This window comes from Chrysoperla carnea, chromosome 3 (genome assembly GCF_905475395.1).
Source record: "Chrysoperla carnea chromosome 3, inChrCarn1.1, whole genome shotgun sequence".
Classification (NCBI taxonomy): domain Eukaryota; kingdom Metazoa; phylum Arthropoda; class Insecta; order Neuroptera; family Chrysopidae; genus Chrysoperla; species Chrysoperla carnea.
Window position 1 is genome coordinate 40,905,682 of NC_058339.1, and position 15,676 is coordinate 40,921,357.

At 31.7% G+C, this 15,676-nt stretch overlaps 1 protein-coding gene across 1 annotated transcript; it reads left to right on the plus strand.

The window, feature by feature from the left end:
• The first annotated feature begins 3,986 nt into the window (after positions 1-3,986).
• On the plus strand, positions 3,987-13,980 carry LOC123296034. Its single transcript, XM_044877496.1, has 2 exons — positions 3,987-7,700; positions 13,903-13,980. The coding sequence occupies exons 1-2, from the start codon at positions 3,987-3,989 to the stop codon at positions 13,978-13,980; spliced, it is 3,792 nt and encodes a 1,263-aa protein (XP_044733431.1).
• Positions 13,981-15,676: the final 1,696 nt, after the last annotated feature.

Sequence of the window (15,676 nt, forward strand, 5' to 3'; positions counted from 1 at the left end):
TCTCAATTGATCGGTAAGTTACTCAAATTTTTGTTTTTAATATGTTTCTTTAACTACAACATACTAAAAATTCGGATCATTTTCTACTAATTTCTTTTCAATTACTGGCGAGTGAGGGTCTTTAAGAAGAATAAGATGAAAAACTGCAAGTAATTCAAATTTTTATTTGATTCTATTAATTTTCACTTCTCATTCAATCTATGATGGACCAACCTAGATAACAAGTGTCAACTTTTCTTTACTTTTTAAATGCCTATAAATTTAATGTTTATTAAGTTGATATTTCAGCAAAGTTCTTCAACATCTTTCAAAATATTTTATTGGATTGGAACTTTTTCTCCCACCATTGATGACAGATCTTTATGCACCTATCAAGTAACGTAACATTTGAAAATACTCATGAAAACTTTTTATTGCATTATACAATAACAAGTATTCTTCGAAGGTTTATACTTCAAACTGTTATTTTACCACACAGACTTTAAATTATAATCAATTGTTCTTTCACACCATTGAAGAAAACTTCATTGTTTAGAAGATTATCTTTGTAGGTTATCAGTGTACTATACCATTCGCTATCATTTCAAAACGAGGGGTGGTTTTAAAAATAAATTTTTTAATGTAAACTGATTTAAATATACAGGGTCGGCCATTATAATATATACACCTATATATCTGTTTTTGTAATTAACCAATCAAAAATATAACTTAAACAAAAGTTGGAGAGTTTGATTAGAAACATCATGTTCTGGCATCAGATTGGACCTAGTTCTTCAGATTTCTTTTAGAGCCGGTTTAAAGCCTAAACGATAAGAGGTAAGATAACACTTTAAGTTATTTCATTTAATAGAAGGAAAACACTCTAATTACGGAAAAATGTTTAAGCCAAAAGTTTCGAAGGTCAATAGAGGACATTCTCCTATGCCCAACTAACGTTTTTCGAAAATAGGTTCAAAAAAAAAACTTGTTAATTCCTTTATATGGATCAAATTTCTAATTTAAAATGATATTCTATCTCTTAGCGTTTAGAATCTAAAAAGGCTGTTAAAGAAACCCGAAATACTAAACCATCATTAAACACTGCAATATTTGCTTAAGTTAATTGTGGACTGGTTAACTACAAAAGGAGATATTTAGGTGTATAAATTAAAATTGTCCACTCTGAATAATAGACACACAAAGCTTTACTCTTATAATAGTGTACAAAAAATGGGCTTTTCCTACTTTGATAGAGAAGCATAGGATATTCACCGAGCCCTCCGATTTTATAAAATAGCTTATGTCTTTTCTATCTTTTTTGTTTTGTTTCTTAAGTATCTAATCTAACTTCTTTTATGTAATTATATAAATTTTATGTAAAATAAAGTTTTCTAAAACTTTTATTTATAATTTTTTTTCCGTATATCCATTAATTACGTCTCTAGTATGCTACTGAACAATCTCAATCTATATATTTAATTTTATATTTAATTTTACGTAATTTCAATATAGTGAAACTAGAAGAAAGTCATGTGCTTAAATATCGCTTGAAAAAAACAATACCGCTAACTGAATTAACCTAATAACCTCTGACATTAATTCTCTAGGTAGCTACTAGTGGTACTTCTGTGTACCGCTGATTTGACTTCTCTGTAAAACTTAGCAATATTTATTTTTTGGTATTTTTGGTGGTACTTTCATATGTAATTATACGGGTTAAGATTCAAAAACTTTAAAAAACCTGCAAGCACAACATGTTTATACTAATTGAATCTCAATTCCTGTTAAAATAATAATATCCAAGAATATTTTTAAGATCTCAGAGCCGCGGTAGTAAAAAATAAACTTTTTATCAGTTCGCTAGCTGATCATTTTCATTGAATAAAAAGATTATAGAATGCGTTGATATTTATTATTTATTTTGTTGAAATTTTGTATTATTGTGTTTTTAATGCGTGCTTTTGACAGCTGATTCCTTTCGTTTGATTGCTCTCCTTTGTTGTTGATAATTGTAATTTTTGATAAGTGTTTTTCTTGTTAATTTTATAATTTATCGTGCTATCATCTTCTTGTAAAATAGGTTGAACAGACGCTCATTTTTAATGTGCATTGTTGTCGAAATTTCTAGTATAGCCAACAAAATTTAGTGCCTTTGCTTTATTTAGTTCCCATTCCTTTTTACATTTTGTTCTACCTTAAGAAATTCATGTACAATAACATTTAATGAATTACATTCAGCTACACAGCAATATTTATTCGAAGGAATTTAAATTAAAAAAAAAAAATTTTTGTTGGTAAAACAAACCAAGATTAATTTATCCAAATATAACCGACCTAAATTATTTAATCGTAGGTAATCACTATAAATAGCATATAATTAGCAACCATAATTATGGCAAAACATTCCTGAGCAGGATTATCGAATACTGTAACATATAATAATTCACATGCCGGGGGTTTCAGGAAAAATATCACTGGTAATAATAAATAATAAAATAATATTTACAGTAAATTAAAACAATTAACTCTGTTAGTTGTTAAATTTATTAAAACTTAATAAATAAAATAATCGAAACTTTTTATACCTTCTCCTAACTTTTGTTTTTAAATGACATTAAGAAATATGAAGGGATTAGACGTAAATTCATGAAATAAAATTAATTGCCGCAACTAACCTTTATTTAACCCAAATATGTAATAGGTTTACATATTTAGGTTGAATTGGGGTAGGTAATAGAAATGCCAATCATTTCACTTATGATTACCGATGACCACACTACACTAAATTAAGCATTTTGTATGGACCTTCCTTATGGTACGGATCCCTTAACCATTCCTTTTACACTGGTGCCTACACAAACGCACAATGCGCAAATTATGTGCGTGATCTAGACACACCTTTAATCAATATTCATTATTGATCATTGTGGTGTGTTAAAAGCCAGTTTAATCAATATACGTTTTGATCGTTGAGTTAAAAACCAGTTTAAACAATATACGTGTTATATAAAGTTTTATGTGTTTTTATGGACGATATCGCGCCAATATAATAATTTAAATAAAGTTATGTTTTCCAAGGAATGATAATAAGGTAAGCACCAGCTAATTTTCCTAATTTGATTTTCGTACCCAACATTATTTGGTCCTTCGAGCCGGATCCCGTTCCCATTTTATTGTTATTCCCTGGGATACATTATTGCCATGCCAGAGTGAACATTTACTTAATTGTTTGGTTGCCATTAATTACCATTATTTAATTTGAAATTGAAATTGAATATTTTATTTTGAAATTTAATTTTTAAATTTATTTGAAACAAGAACAAAATGCAAACATTATAAAACTTATTGGATTTGTTGACTCAAAATATGTTATACAATTGCTGTGTTGTTTTGATATCATTTTATTGCACAATCATGTCGAAATGAATTTCATTTGTTTTTTTTAACAAATTGATGGATTAATTAATTAATTGATTTTTGATATTTTATAAATTTGCCTTATTAATTAATTAATTGTTTCGATATTTCATAAATTTGCCTTATTAATTAATTAATTGTTTCGATATTTCATAAATTTGCCTTATTAATTAATTAATTGTTTCGATATTTCATAAATTTGCCTTATTAATTAATTAATTGATTTTGATATTTCATAAATTTGCCTGATTAATTAATTAATTGATTTTTGATATTTTACGGATTTGCCTGATTAATTAATTGATTTATTTTGATATTTTATAAATTTGCCTGATTGATTGATTGATTTTCATTTGAACAAGTGGTGGTTTTATTAAATCACTTTTGGATAAACCCTTTATTTTCCAAACTTGTTAACAATTGATCGATTGAATGAGTAATTTATTAATTTATATTTGTGATTTATTTATTTGATGGATTTGCTTGTTTAATTGATCGATTTTTGATAAATAGGTGGTTTGATTAAATTATTCTTGTTTAAACTTTGTTTTCCAAATTGTTTTGTTTTTTTTTCCCTTTTTATCATCAAAATGCCTACTAGTCAGGAAAAAGCGGCTTCCGATCTCCAGGTTTTAATTGCCAGGCGGGAACGATATTTTCAATGTATACAACAAGCGTTCGATTTAATTCCACGTTTGAATGATTTAAACATATGCAGGCAATTTAAAGCAAGATGTAAAACGTTGGACAAAGCGTATTCCGAATTCGATGCCGTTCAGAATAAAATATTAGAAACAAACGCCTTAGCAGCTGTAGAACATCGAATATCAGACGTTTTAGCATCCTCACAGGCATTTGACAATTTGTTCTATGCTGTTAGAGCTGCGGAAGCTTCTTGGTCTGAACCACAAACCGTTTCAACTCCTTCCGCCCCAACAATCAAACCAAAATTGCCTCATATCACTCTGCCGACATTTGATGGGACTTATGAAAAGTTTGATTCATTTAAATCATTATTTGATACATTGATTCATAATCAACGCCATCTCTCAACAATTGAAAAGTATAGCTATCTACGTTCTTCCGTCTCCGGTACTGCTCTGACTGCCATACAAGGTCTACCATTTGCGGAAAATTCCTATGAAACTGCCTACAAAACTTTAGTCACTAGATTCACAAACAAAAGAGTTATTGCATCTAATGTGTGTCAGAAGCTATTTTCTGTGAAACCTTTTACGCAAGAAAGTCAACTTAAAGGATTTTTAGAAGATTTTAATGTTCAAGTGGAAGCTTTAAACAACCTTGCTTTAACTAGTGTTTCGGATTTTCTTATTTCGTTCATGGCTCTTAGGCTGCTTGATCCTCAAACACGTCAAGCTTTTGAGGATACAAGAGCTAACGATCCTACTGTACCAACTTATGCCGATATCCGTAAATTTGTAGAAGGGCGTATTGCTACATGTGAGGTAATTAACTCTTCGTCAGCAAAGACAAATTACCCTAAGCCGATGGGTTCTATGAAAGTACCAGTTAAAAGAGCCATGGTTGCTCATGCTTCTCCTCCACTGAAGCCTAGTGTGCAATCAACCTCTTCCAAGCCTGCAGATTTGAGTCACACCTGTCCATGTTGTGCTAAATCTCACCGAGTCGTAGAATGCAATCAGTTTGGTAATATGACTATTTCGCAACGCTATGAAGTTTTACGTAAAAAACTTTTATGCTTTTCCTGTTTTGGACCACACGCTCGATCGACATGTTCTTCTAAATTTTCATGCAGACATTGTGGTTCCAAAGCCCATCATACCATGCTTCATAATGATAGTAAAGCCAATATTCCTCCTATATCATCTGCCAGTGAACCTACCGTTGCACTGTCAGGTAATATTATGCCTTCGCCGTCTGTACATCAGCATAAGCAAATCCTATTGGGAACTGCTATAGTTAGTATTCCTGATGTATTTGGTCATCATCATGATGTCCGAGTTTTAATCGATCCAGGAAGTATGATCAATATTATTTCCCAATCACTAAAGGATCGCCTTACTTTACCAATGACAGCGTCTAACATTCGCATCTCGGGTATAGGATCCGGGAAACCTCAACCAGCCAAAGGTACTGTTGTTTGTACTGTCAACTCAAAACATAGTCCGTTCTCTATCACCGTTGAAGCGGCTGTGTTACCAACCATAGCAACTAAAATTCCTGCCGTCCCAGTTGTACAAACTATTGTCAATAAACTTTCTCAGCTACAACTTGCCGATCCTCAGTTCTATAGCCCTGCTTCGGTTGAGATGCTCATCGGAGCACAACATTACGCCAACCTTCTGACTTCGGAACCTGTAGTTCCAGGTCACCCCTCTCTGGTTCCATCCATGTTCGGAACGCTTGTTATGGGTGAATGTCCATCGATGTCATCGAATGAGTATCAATCATATTGGATAATGCACTCTGACACAGACCTTTCGTACCAGTTACAGAAGTTTTGGGAAGTTGAAGAATTGCCTGTCAAAACTCCGTTGAACCCAGAAGATGTTAAGTGTGAGGAACACTTTGTCAAAACTCATCGCCGTGACTCCGATGGAGCTTATATTGTACGATTGCCATTTCGTAATGGTGAAGCTCCGGAGCTAGGTGATAACCGTGTCTCTGCACTAAATCGTCTAACTAAATTAGAAAAACGTTTAGAAAAACAGCCTACGTTTAAAGATTTGTACCATGCAAATCTTCAAGATTATCTCAGTTCTGGTCACATGGTACTTGCCGAGAAGAACTCGTCTTATGTTTTGACCCATCATGGAGTTACGAAAGATAGCTCCACAACCAAAGTTAGAGTTGTATTTAACCCTACTGAGAAAACCAATGCCACCTACCCTTCTTTAAATGAGACTTTATTAGCCGGTCCTAAGCTTCAAAACAGTATTAACGATATTGTTTTGAATTTCCGCTTGCACCGAGTTGCTATCACAGGAGATGTAAAACAAATGTATAGAGCCATCAAATTGGATGCAAGAGATAGTAAGTTTCAGCAGATATTGTGGCGTTTCGATCCCTCTCAACCTGTACAACAGTATGAAATAACCCGTGTTTGTTTTGGCATTACTAGCTCGCCTTACCATGCCCTCCGTGTGATGAAACAATTAATTCAAGACGAAGGATTTAAATATCCGACTGCTGCTAAAGTTCTAGAAACTGACATGTATATCGATGATGTGTGTACCGGAGCTTCCTCCATTGCTGAGGCCCGTCAGCTACGTGCCGACTTATCTGCTTTGTTATCGACGGCTGGGTTTGAGTTAAGAAAATGGGCAAGCTCTCATGCCGCCGTTCTAAGTGACCTACCTCACGAATATAAGGAAAAGCCTCACAAATTTGGTGATATGGAAACTATTCAAGTTCTTGGAATTCAATGGATATCTGAGGATGATGTATTTTGCTATCGAATTGAAACCATCCCTAATTGCACCACTAAACGCCAAGTTTTATCACAAATTGCCCGTACCTATGATTTACCAGGATTTTTGGGACCAGTAGTTATCTGGATGAAGATATTGATGCAAAAAATCTGGCTACAAGGAATCGACTGGGATGATCCCTTACCGTCTCGTATGATTGATCAATGGAGTCAGTTTGCCAAAGAAATGCCTTGCCTTCAAACCATTAAAATTCCACGTGATATTCTCGACACTTACATTCATCCACCCGAGCTTGTTGGGTTTTCTGATGCCTCTAGCTCTGCAATGGCTGCTGCTGTCTATTTGCGAGTCGTTTGTTCGGATCAACGCGTGTTGATTAGCTTGATCCGTGCTAAAACTAAAGTCGCTCCAGTAAAACCAGTCACTATTCCCCGCCTTGAGTTAAATGCCAGTTGCATGCTTGCTAAGATTATAGAATCTTTATTGCCACTCCGCGCTCGTCTTCATATAGAAAAGCTTTACCTATTTACAGATTCAATGGTAGTTTTGTCATGGCTACGAACCCCTGCTCATCTACTCAAGGTTTTCGTTGCTAATCGTGTTGTTAACATTTTAGATCGGACTTTACCATCTCAATGGTTCCATGTTCCAACAGCTGATAACCCTGCCGATATTGCCAGTCGTGGCTGTATGCCAAGTCAGCTTGTAAACCATAAGTTGTGGTGGTCAGGTCCCGATTTTTTGCGCGAAGATTTTTCTTTATGGCCAAACCAAGAAGTAGCCTCGGTTCCTGACTTGCCCGACCTAAAAGAGGTTGGCCCATCATTGATAGGCCATGTTACAGGTGGAGATGATGGTGTTGTTCTTATTCTAGAACGTTTCTCATCTCTTGTTAGAGCCAAGCGAGTTATAGCATGGATGTTGAGATTTAAGAAAAACACTTCGCTTCCCAAGGAACAACGTAATTTCCAGTGTTTATCTGTCGCCGAGCTTCGAAACGCCGAAATAGTATTAATAAAAATCACTCAACATTTTTATTTGCCACACGAAATAGATTCTGTCCGTCAAGGAGTTCGCTCTAAATCGTTTCCCTCTTTAACACCTTTTCTCGATAATGATCTCCTCAGGGTGGGGGGTCGTTTAGCCGAAGCTCCAGTGTCATATGATGCTCGCCATCCCTTTATCTTACCTGCCAAATGTCATCTTTCTAAGCTCATTGTGGAACATTTTCATATTACCAGCCTACATGGTGGTAATAAAATTGTCCAGTGTCTTATCCAACAACCGTATTATATCCCTCGGGTGCGTGAACTTGTTCGTAAAATCATTTTCCAATGTACTCGTTGTGTCCGTTTTATTGCCAAGCCTAATCAGCCATTTATGTCCAGTTTGCCTGCGTCACGTTTCGTTCAAGGTCGACCCTTTGTTCATACTGGGGTAGATCTAGCCGGTCCATATCCCATAAAAGATGGATCTCGACGAAATAGTCCAATTAATAAGTGTTATTTTGCCCTTTTTGTGTGCTTCTCAACGAAAGCTATTCACCTTGAGCTATTATCATCTCTCTCTACCGACTGTTTTCTTGCCGCTCTAGATCGTTTTATTGCGAGAAGAGGTTTGCCCAAAACTATGTTTTCTGATCGAGGTACGAACTTTGTAGGTGCGTCTCGAGTTCTGGAAGAAACTTTTCAATTTGTCAGAGAAAATAGTAAGATTTTTTCGGATTACCTTTTGGGACGGGAAATCGAGTGGGTTTTTAACGCTCCAGCCAACCCGTCAGCCGGTGGTTTGTGGGAAGCCGGGGTAAAGTCGGTTAAACACCACTTAAAACGTCTCTTATCTGATAGAGCCTTGCTATACGAAGAATTGTGTACCCTTCTTGCACGCATTGAGGCCATCCTGAACTCACGTCCGTTAGGTATTTCTGCCTCTTGTCCCATTGACGATATTTCTTGCCTAACTCCTGGTCATTTTTTGATCGGAGCCCCGTTATTGTCTCGCCCTGAACCAGACATTACCAATGTACCCTCCAATCGTATCCCAAGGTGGGAACTATTGCGTCAAGTGTCCCAACATTTCTGGAAACGGTGGTCCCGTGAATATCTGCACACTTTAATTCAACGACAAAAGTGGTGGGATCACGTTGAGAATGTAAAAGTGGGTGATGTCGTGGTTATCATGGTCGAAAACCAGCCCCCGATCAAATGGCCATTGGCAAGAATTACTGCCCTGTTGCCGGCGAAAGATGGAGTAGTTCGCATCGTTAAATTGCGAACTAGTTCCGGCCATCTCACCCGACCCGTTCGTAAATTGTTGATACTCCCTGTCCTTCCGTAACCTTATACAGTCCACTTAGTGTTTCCTGTGTCCCGTTTCCTGTTAAATGTTGTCCCGTGCTTATTTGAATTTTAATTTCGAGTTTTGTAAAGGTGCCAAATGCTATCGCTATAGCATCTTTATTTGTATTTGTAATTGTTTTAAATATGGTTTGCCAATCGCCGATTTCACAATTGTCTAAATGGTTAAAGGTGCAATCCATTGCAGTTGAAAAATGTTCATTTTGGTGGGGGGTAATGTATGGACCTTCCTTATGGTACGGATCCCTTAACCATTCCTTTTACACTGGTGCCTACACAAACGCACAATGCGCAAATTATGTGCGTGATCTAGACACACCTTTAATCAATATTCATTATTGATCATTGTGGTGTGTTAAAAGCCAGTTTAATCAATATACGTTTTGATCGTTGAGTTAAAAACCAGTTTAAACAATATACGTGTTATATAAAGTTTTATGTGTTTTTATGGACGATATCGCGCCAATATAATAATTTAAATAAAGTTATGTTTTCCAAGGAATGATAATAAGGTAAGCACCAGCTAATTTTCCTAATTTGATTTTCGTACCCAACACATTTCCTAATACTATGTCGAATTTATATTAAGAAGATATTACCTACCCATACCAAAAAATAATTTATAGCATGTTTGATGAGTATTCTATTGTATAAATTAAATTCTTTGATCAAATAATAATGAAACTGTTCTTTTGGAAAAAATTCTATGTACCCTAATAAAGCATTTTTTTGAAAAATATATCTTTGAAATAAAAACAAAAATTAAATATACTTAAATTAGTTTTCATGAAATGACAATAATTAAGAAATTTAACTTTGAAATAATTTCTTATCTGGATAGATTTCTCATTTTAAATTTTCTAAGCTTATAAATTAGTATAATCTTAATAATCGAAAAAAATGCTGTAGTTTTAAAAGACGGGTTATATTAAGTTTCAGAAGAAATGCTTTTATGTTATGCCAGTAAGAAATGATTCGAGTTACTTTTTTTCTTTTTATAAAAATTTTTTCTGAAACTTTCTTATAGACAAGATTTTAGATCATCGAGTATTTTCTCTTCATGAAATAATTAAGATGCTTTTTATTCATGACCTTTCATTCAATATTCAGTTTATATGAAGGAAATATCTTGCTAATAAAAATAGTATTCTTTAATGAAAAAGATATTTTCATATTTCTGGTTTCATTACTTAATAATCCCGATTCTTCAGCTTCTTCCTCAAACACATGTTTACATTTATTTTTATTTTTTTGGTTTTAAATGCACATAGATAAAGACAAAAACACTTCGGCTCTTGACGAGAATGCTCGAACGTAGAAAGTTAAATAATATATAACTAAATACGTTCATTAATAAATCCTTTTAGTTAAGAAAGATGATAATTTGTTTCGATTAGAAAGTTGAATGGAAAACGGAATTAAATTTCTCTACACCTGAAAATGTAAATATATTTTATTGGTGTGTTTAGTAAAGTATAAAATATTAATTTTATACCGGAAATAATAAATAAATTGCAAATATTTGTACGCATGCGTATTGGAAATTATTATGATTGTGTCTAAGAATAGAATAAAACCTATCTCATAATTAATAACATATTTAAATTACCAGGAGAGTAATTGACACTCATTTACTCAAATATTTATTTTAAAATAATAAAATTTTTTAAATTGTGAATCAATATTTTTTTTATTAATAAAATTTAAGATATTTGAAATTATTTACCTTTTTTAAATTTTAACAAAAATTTTAATAGAAACACTAATTTTAAATAAAAAAAAAACAATGATTTAAGTATAAAAATCTTTAAAAAAATTTACGCGCACTGATTCAAAAAACAACTTTTAAGCACTTTAGCAAAAAATAAATTCTAAAATGACAAAGATAACAATACACATTTAAACATCTAAAGCGTGACACATATATTAATAAAAGATAGCGCATATTATTTTCTCTTATAAGTTCAAATCATTTTTCTTTTATTCGGAAGCAACTTTTTTTTTTTATTGAACAAATTAAAGAGCGTTTTAGTTTAACAAAATTTAAAAACTTAAATAGAAAAATAAAACCGGTAGATAAATCAAACGTCGACAACGTGTGACAGTATGCGAAGCGTCATGACGTCTGTACTACTCCGTTAGTTGTATCTGTTCGGTGCGATATGTTTTGTAATGCGCGCGGCAATGAACAACGAAGGATTTTCATCTGGTGTAACATAACACAAACATTCTGGTTACTGCCGTGTGCTTAGTAGTACTTTTTATATGCCAGCATGCATATATCCATCGTTTCATATGATTTGATATTTTATTTATTAATATAATAAAGATAATCGACGTGCGCGTTGCTCAAATCAAATAATAAAAAATGCAATTTTAATCATTTATAGAATTTTAACTTGCTTTAAAAGGTTTATAAAATTCAATGAAAGCCTTTGATTTGTTAGATGGTTTATTACCATTGGAAAATAAAATGTGCGATTTCTTGCACAAAAATAATAAAAAGTCCATATAAACCAGTCAGTCCCAAAGAGGTCTATCTCGATTCAAAGGAGGAAATCAAAAATTGGGAAAACTTCATTGTATTTGCCCTTATATCTAAACCTGAAAAATCAAATAAAATAACATTTCATTTTGGCAGCTATTGAATAGTATTCAAGGTATTCATCTTTTACAAAAATCTGTATAAACAGAGAATCAGTCATGAGGACTGTCAACGGCAGTGAGAACTTAAAACTTTGTAATAACTGTGTTTCTCTAAAATTTTTAAATTAATTATAGTATGAATAATTAAAATTTCATAATTTTTTAATTGAAATTATTAACGTGTTTATAAAAACTATTATAAATAATATTAAAAAACGCCATCTAAGAACAGTACTGAGAAGTGAGCAACGATCAGAATCACTTAGTTGTACAGCTTTAAATATTATTACTAAGGTATCGTTTTTTCGATTAAAAAAAATTTGGTTTCTTAAGTTACGGTATTATTTTTGGAGCTAAAATAAAACCGAAAGATTTTATCCTACCAAATATTATTTATCAGACATATATTACATTTCGTCTAACGCGCCCATAACAGCTTTCACTTCCTCCTTCTTTTGAACTACAACACAGCTCGAAATTTATTAATGAAACAATATATTTTATTGCTAGGTGTGATACAATATGATATTGACAATTGTGTACTATATTTTACCTGCGATGACCTAATTGGACGAATCAACTTTATTTGGTAATGGGGCATTATTATTTGCGTAAAGCAGAACATCGATGAAGACCTTTTTTTCATCTTTTACTTAAGAGGAATTTTTAACGGCAATGATTACGAGTGAATCTATATTTTATGCTTTGAGGAATTATTTCATAAAAAAAATTTACTCCATTAACAAAGAACAATTCAGTTTTTTCTTGGACAAAAACGATATTATTTTGACAATGATAAAAAAAATTAGAGATGTAGGGGGCTTGTACAAACTTGAAAAAATTAGCAAAGGATAAAATAAATATATTATCAAAGGCTTTTTTTATAGCTAACTCATTTCAATTAATATCTTGGTGTGCTGGAACCCATACAAACGTAACTGATTTAATCAAAGACTTATGTTAGCTAACCTATTTCTATTAATATTTTGCTGTGTCAGAATCCATACAAATGCAACTGATTTGATCAAAGACTTTGTTACAAGTTTTACAAATTATACGACAATATTGCTTAGAAGCAGGAGAAAATAATAAAATTGATCGTATTACGTAGAAGCTATATAGCCGAAAAAAACTAAAAAACAGACTGTCCCTTAAGGAAGTCTAATTTTTTTAAATTTCAAGCGTTGAAGTCGATAATAAATTTACCATAGGCTTAAAGAGACATTGTTTTTCTAACTATTATAAAATGAATCTGAAAAGAAATTTAGTATTGTTGCTTATTTTTCATTGTGTTTTTGTGTTAAAATACTTTCCCAAGATGTCTAAGTGATCTCCTCCAGCTCCTTGCAAAAAATTTATTTTTATTTCAAGATTTTGTCAATGTTTTACGTAAAACGCATAATGTAATTCTTGTATATTCTGTTTTTGTAAAAAGTTTATTTACTTTTCGTTTGTTAAGACAGTTTACATTTGTTATATTGTATAAAATTTCATATACATATATACATATATATATATATATATATATATATATATATATATATATATATATATATATATATATATATATATATATATATATATATATATATTATACATTAGAAATAAGAATTTTATGAAATGTGTTTGTATCAATATTTATCTTTTAAATAATTGTTTATTTTAGTTTAACTTTATAATTGGCAAAGATCAATAATAAAATAAAATACTTGCACAAATTTATTTACTACAAAAATGTAAAATCATTCTTTTGGGTAATGGTATTCGTTGCATGTGACTTTAGTGTACCGTATTTGGAAATATTTATAAGTTGTTTATCCAGCTAAGTCGAGCGCGAAGCAAACACTACCATACCATCCTTTACTGGTACCATTTCACCGCATTTTCACATACTTAAAATCCAAAATCCAAAATTTCAAGTCTGTAGGTCATTAAGTTCCGAAGTTAAGCGAAAGCAAAGTTTCGCATTCATGACACTTACTCACTCATGATCATCAGAATAGAACTAGTACTTCCCATAAACTCAGAGAGCTGAAATTTGGTACAGAGTTAGAGTTTAATGACCACATAAAGGTAAAACTAAAAACTAGGATAATCGAAGATCTGGAGTACCTGGTGACCCTGAAAAAAATAAATCAATATGCCCACGTTTCTACAAAAAGAAGTAAGATCCCGCCAAAAACATTCTGCAAAAAACTAGCCATGTCTCCATAGAGCTGCTTGTTTATCTCTAAAAAGTAATGAAATCTAGACAAAGTCGTGCCAAGTCTAAGGTTTCTTACTGCGATTTCTTTATTATTATAGATAATGTTGTGTGACTTGGCCGTTGAAGAGTACACAAGGGTACAAAACCAGGCCGATTATTTAGAATTATATATAATATATTTATTTCTACACGCGTCTTTTTATTTAGTTCTGCACGCAACGAAAAGTTTACATTTATTATATTTAACAAATAAAAATACTCTATTACTAGTCGCTAGGCTTTATTAAAACGTTCCATCCATCTGTTAAAAGTAGAATTTTATAATCGTAAACATTCAACATATCAAACGCCTTAGGTGTATATTTGATTTTCTGCAATTTAACTTGAAATATAATACATAAACCAAACGCAGGGACTACAAGACAAATAACTTGGATACAAAATTCAATAATTTTCAAATTTAATTCAAAGGAAGTAGTTAAACATTATTGGTTAATTTAAGATACAACGTTTAATGAGTAATAATCTTTTATCAACCGATAATACGTAATTAATTTAGTAAATTATAACGCTTCAATCCTATAATTATTACGCTATAATAGTTCGGATAGAGAATTTAAAAAACTAATATTATTATGTTTTATTATTGCTATTATTATTTTTTATAATTCATTATGGTTCTCGGAAATTATTTTTTAATATAAATGTTATTTAAACTGAAGTTAATAACGAACATCATTAAAATTTTTTAATTAAAAATATATAAACTATAAATACGTCACTCATACGTTAAGGACAACGATACCACCCATGTACAGAGCGTTCAAATATAATGCAACGCACAAAGAAAAATTTATTTTTGTAAAAATGTATACTGTATGATAAATTAACTGGTAATGTAAAGTATGAAAGCATTATAGAGTAAGCCTACTAACTGAAAAAATAGTCAATTTACAAAATAATTCATTACAGGGCAAACTCAGTAGGAAAGGGTAAAAAAAAGGGTCGATAAAGAGGCTACTCTTGAAAATGTTTCTTTAATCAAAAAGGCAGTGGATAAAATATATTTTTAAAACTGGTGCTTTTTTTATAACAATTCGAAACATAACATTAGCAATAACATTACGATAATATCTGATACATTATAGTTGAGCCGAATTTAAGTACTGCATGCTTTTCGTTCAAAAAATTATATTCAGATTTTATTTCGTCAATAAAAAGACCATTACATTAAAATTTTTCAATCATAAAACAGTATACTTACATAAAAATAGTAATAAACTTTATTTAACAAAATCTGCTTTAATTTTTGTTACATAATAATTGATTTTATTTTCTCTTAAAAAAGGGAAATACAACATAAGTCCTTAGAAAAATATGTATTAATGATTATTTCAACAATATTCCACTACAAAATAACATTAAACATTCAAAAGAAACATATTCCGTTTTAAAATTATATTCATTACTCTAATCAATAACAGTTTTCATTTCAGACTCGTCAAGAATAGTGCTCAATTCGAAAAAATTTAATGCAAAAAATACACAAAATACAAAAAAAGTACCAATATTTTGTGTTTTTTAGATGAGAAGAATAATTAGTAACCAAATGCTAGCCCTTCCCTACTGTAACCAATGGAAGATAAATTGTAATACAA